General features: G+C 42.1%; 1 protein-coding gene across 1 annotated transcript in view; it reads right to left on the reverse strand.

The window, feature by feature from the left end:
• The window catches only part of LOC308333176 (protocadherin-15-like), a 199,704-nt gene that overhangs the window by 129,645 nt on the left and 65,059 nt on the right, over positions 1-5,000 (reverse strand). Inside the window, exon 8 of the mRNA XM_080789372.1 lies at positions 4,327-4,437. Within this exon, the coding sequence (XP_080645498.1) occupies positions 4,327-4,437 (111 nt within the window). The remainder of the gene's footprint in view (positions 1-4,326; positions 4,438-5,000) is intronic.

Here is a 5,000-nt window from a genome sequence, read left to right on the forward strand (position 1 = left end):
AATAGGGAAATGTACAATTCTAATTCTTCTTAGTTTAGCTAATCTTATTGAGTTGGATTATGTTTTTATGCCTCCACCAATGACAGCTGTGCCAGGAGGCATTATGTTTTCAGGTGACGTTCGACGAGTCCATCCGTATAAAATAAATACTTAAAACACTCCTTACAACACTATAGACATGGATGCAAACTGCAAGTCATTCTTGGCAGAGGCATATAACCACAATGCGGTATCTGTAGTTCTTTCTTTCTAGTATCAGTATTGTTTTCGTGAAGAATGGAGAGAGAAGATTTTGTGTGGACCTGCAGCCTAACCCTGCCAAGGACCTTGTAAATAAAGGTCATCATGCTCACCCACTCAGACAAGAACCATTGACCGCCAAGCATGAATAATACACCATCTTACGCAAGATGGAAATCAAGAAAGATACTAACTCAGTTTCAATTATTGTCATATTTCATTATCATGGCATAAAGTGTCAACAGCATTACACTCACAAAAAGCAAAGCATGACAAAGAAATTGCATTTGTCCCTCAACCATTAGTTTTGTTATAGCACAAGCTCACCCGCCTTATTTCCCTAAAGCAGCATTTTCCTGAGGCACAGTGGCATGTCTGCATGTTTTTGATATTTGGTAGACCTGTGTGGCCCAGGTCTACTGTCATTATATTGAGACGCACACTCGTCCACTGCTATTTGCTTCGCTTCAGATGGCAGAAGCAATGTCACACTCACAGTTGACACTTTGTTTCTTATTCATGGTCCAAACTGGACCCAGTGGACAACACACAGCTACGACACAGCCTATGCCTTCTCCCATGGTACTGTACCGTGGGATAAGTAGCTGTGGTATGTACTGTACATCCTAAATCATGACAGGCAATTCCTGCTGTCAAAATATGGCCCCCAGTCAAAAAACACTTTGTTTGAAATAGACACTCATGAATAAATATCAACATCCTAATACTGTATGAGCTACAGTACAGGGGGTGGCGAGTGGACGTCCCTGAAGCACCGGCTGGTCGACTGAGGGAATACTATTGAAGCACATGCTGGTTGATAGTGATGTTGTGGTCGTGCATGTTCCATGCTGGTTGATAGTGATGTTGTGGTCGTGCATGTTCCATGCTGGTTGATAGTGATGTTGTGGTCGTGCATGTTCCATGCTGGTTGATAGTGATGTTGTGGTCGTGCATGTTCCAAGCGCTGACTGTCCAGTGCCCCTTCTGCCCCAACGTCCCTTTCCTTTCTCAGCACTGAAGTATTCTCTGGGGGGTTTCCCTGCCATGTCTGAGGTCTCAATTTTACTGTCCCAGGAGTGGAGGAATTCTCTGGAGGGATTTCAGCCGGCTTCACTCTATCCGTCTATCCGTTTTACCTGCGTTCTCAATTCCCAGCGTGCTCTCGAGGCCCAGCTCACTCTGGCCCCTCTCAACAGTCCTTCTGTATTGACACATGAAACTTCATTCACTCCCTTGTCTAGGTTTTGTATTTCATCAGTTGAGGAGAAAGCAAGTTTACAAGGTGTTCTGCCCATGGCACTGTGGAAATGATCCGTATGCCATTGCGTTGAGCACAGTGTCTTAAAAGTAATGAAAAGCAATCACTTGAAGGGTCGGTATTGTGAATGTATGCTAATGCGAAGGCATAAAGTATCAGAGGCACGTAGAGACACCTGTTTGCAGCAGAGCTCTCTCTCTCTCTTTCTCCCTCTCTCTCTCTCTCTCTCTCTGTTCAGTTGAGTTGAGTTCCGATCAGTTCACTTATGTGGTATCCAAATTTCATGATATTCATAATAATATAGGCTATGTCAAATGGCATTAAAATCTTCTTATCTGCACTTCTTCCCTGATCTGCCTCATCTCCTGTTTAAAAATCTTCCCCATTGTGCTGGCCACAGTCCAGAGAGCAGGCAGACCGGCCTCTCTGTCACTTTTGATTGTGGGTTCCATCTGCACTTAGTTTATTATCTCCAACGGTGTGAATCTGTCTCTCAACTCAACAAGTGAGCAGGGCTCCGCAGTGGGGTTTAATTGACTCTCTAAGTGCGGTTCTGTGACATGAATTTGCAGTTCTCCTGTACTCTATCTCTTTCTCTCTGATTCTGGAGAGTTACTGTTATCCATCATTACTGTTCTTGTAGAGGATTATATTGGCTTACAATTTAAAATGTAGGAATAAAATTAGAGCATTATCTCTGGGTTTATTCCCCCTGTCTACCTTGAACTAAAACCTTATTTCTTAACAGAGGGGTAGTGATCTATTATGTGCCAAGCCTGGAGATTGTCGGTGTGGAATGAGGTTTGATTTGTTTTAATGTTTTCACATAATCAGCGAACATTGTTTCTGTTTTCAGGAACTCTGTTTTCAGAATCCAACTTTGTTGGATTCTGGATTCATAGGCCTACTGTATGCATGTCAGGGGTGCCTAAAAGGTAGAAGCGATCTATGTGAAGGGGAGGCTGTGGAGCTCTGCTTCACATGGGAAGCAACACTACACCTGTGTAATCGCTTAGATCGCAGGGTCACACTGTGCTCCTCATGTGACTATGGTGCTGTGCATCGTGAAGAAACACGTTCAACACAGTTCAACACTGTCAGCGAGCAGGGGTGTCCGTGAGACAAGCATGAACACGACGTTTTCACGGGATTGCGCCTGCACCTCCATACTGTACCTGCCCGCAAGTCTCTCGTTGAAAATGAATATATATAGGCACGTCAATCACTCCCAAAGACCTAAAATGCCTTTAAAGTTTAAGTTCTTTCACATCTCCTTCACCTCAGGGTTACTTGAGGTGGCAGCCAAGTCATACATTTTAAATCCAATTCATAATAGTTCAGTATACATGTTTTTAAGATGTAGATGAGCTTCACCAACACATGATTTGTGCAGCTTCATTCACAAACTGCACTCATAATTTACTATAGTTCAAGATTGGACAGGGAGGCCACAACGTTATTAGACTCTGTCTTGTTACAGTAAATATATCATGGCCCTCCTTTGTTTATTGAATTTGTAGCAATAGACGCCAAAGCTCTTACTCTTAGAAGCGTAGCGCCCATTGGGCCACTTGGGCACAGGCCCAGTCAATTGAGATCTTGCCCGGTCTAGCTTCTGAAAGATGTGGGCGAAAAACAAAACAACAAAAGATACATTGGCAGCCCCATCACCCTTATGCATGCAACTCTGTTGTAGCCAACCACAGCAAGCCGCCTATGTTTTCAAACCGTTAGCGTGTCAGCAAAAACGGTTTATTCTTATTTCTTCGTCTTTCATTCTCAGTTTTTTAGCCTTCTTTCTTTTTAAAAGCTTGTGTAGACACAGGTGTTGTAAATTAGTGTCTTACTTTGATCAGTTAGGTTCTAGGCATAGGCGAACCAAGCGTATCCCCTATCCCTTACATGGGCTACTGGCCACATGTGGCCCCCACCTAGATTCTTAATTTTGATCTCAAAGTGCACCAGATTGAAGCATTTTCATGGCAAATGTACAGATTTTTCTTTTTTTTGGACCCCACCGGCGTGGCAGGGCAGGGGGGGGACATAATATTATGTTGCTTGGGGCCACTAAAGGCCTAGAACCGGCACTGAGCATACTGACATATTCAGTGACTGAGTGAGGATGAGATGTTTCGCATCTCAATTCCTTCAAATGCTTTTTTAAATGAACCGCTAAGGCTCAGCTAAAATAGCCGTTCTACAAGCTCACAATGCATGTGCATCACGCCGCGTTGTGAGATTGTAGAACCACTATGTTTGCTATTCATCATAAAACTAAATTAAGCGCAGTTAACAGAAGCAGTGAAGTGAAACTAACTATGTTTATATTCTTGAGACCAATAGCAATACTATGTAACTTTTTTATGAATCTGTATGGCAAGTATGTTAATTGTATGTTAATACAATATATTTGTATTAACTAGACACAGGATCTGACACTAATTTATTCCCTGAGCAAGCAGGCAGGCTCTATTAACTCAATGGTAAATAATTCAGCAGCGCAGCGCAGGAAACCAGATTCAAATCCGGTGTAGAAGAGGAAAGTTACATAGTTCAGGTTGAACCTGTAGAAAAAGGAATTATTGTACCGAGATTGGCTGGGAAGTCAAAGCAAGCTCCGTTACCACGGACATGCACAAGACCATATTCACTTCTGTGTTTACAGTCATCGCACTGACTCGCACACAGTATGAGTGCTCAAAACTCAGAATGTTAAGAGACACATAGTTAAGACACTTTTCGCTCAAAGCATAAACTGACCATAAAACTGATCTCTGAGCACCGGCACTTCATATTGACTAACACAGACACACGATGAGACTTACATTAGCTTGTATGATGACCAGGTATCGTGTTATCTCCTCATAGTTGAGTCTCTCTTTCAGCACCACAGAGCCAGATAGAGTCAGTGGGATGTCAAAGGTTTTGTTGGCCGTCTGAAACGCACACAAACAATTATTCGAACAACACAGATTAATACAGACCTACTTAAAGTAAACGATAAAAATGTAATTATTTAGAAAGCAGTGCTTGAGTTGATTATGTATTTACGTAACACTCAAATGATTGAAGATGTAAAAAAGGTCACCTCATTTGAAATCTAGAGATAGCTCATGTTATTATAAGAATTTGATATGAAACCTTTGTAATACTGGTTAAAACTAGTTCTATCTCCTTTGATTTCTAATCACAGGGAGGTTGCATACTGTATGCTGAGAGCATCAGCTCTTGGGACAGCTCCCTATCTGCCACAGAGGGTTTTGCCATAGCCTATCCAAATAATAACGTTGGCAGATAGCCAGCTATCTGCTAGAGCTATCTGCCAAAGGTCAAGAGCCCTTTTGGGTCTCTTTTCCTTTCTTTATTTTTATCTTTTAAACGAGAAACGACACAGCTGTTCGAGTTGTAATTAATGCACCAAACCTCTTCAAATTTGGCAAATGTTGAGTAATGAATATCCTCGTGAAAGTATTATGAATATCCCATATCACGATGAATC

This window comes from Protomyctophum bolini (assembly GCF_963924005.1).
Source record: "Protomyctophum bolini genome assembly, chromosome: 18".
In the NCBI taxonomy this organism is placed as follows: Eukaryota; Metazoa; Chordata; class Actinopteri; order Myctophiformes; family Myctophidae; genus Protomyctophum; species Protomyctophum bolini.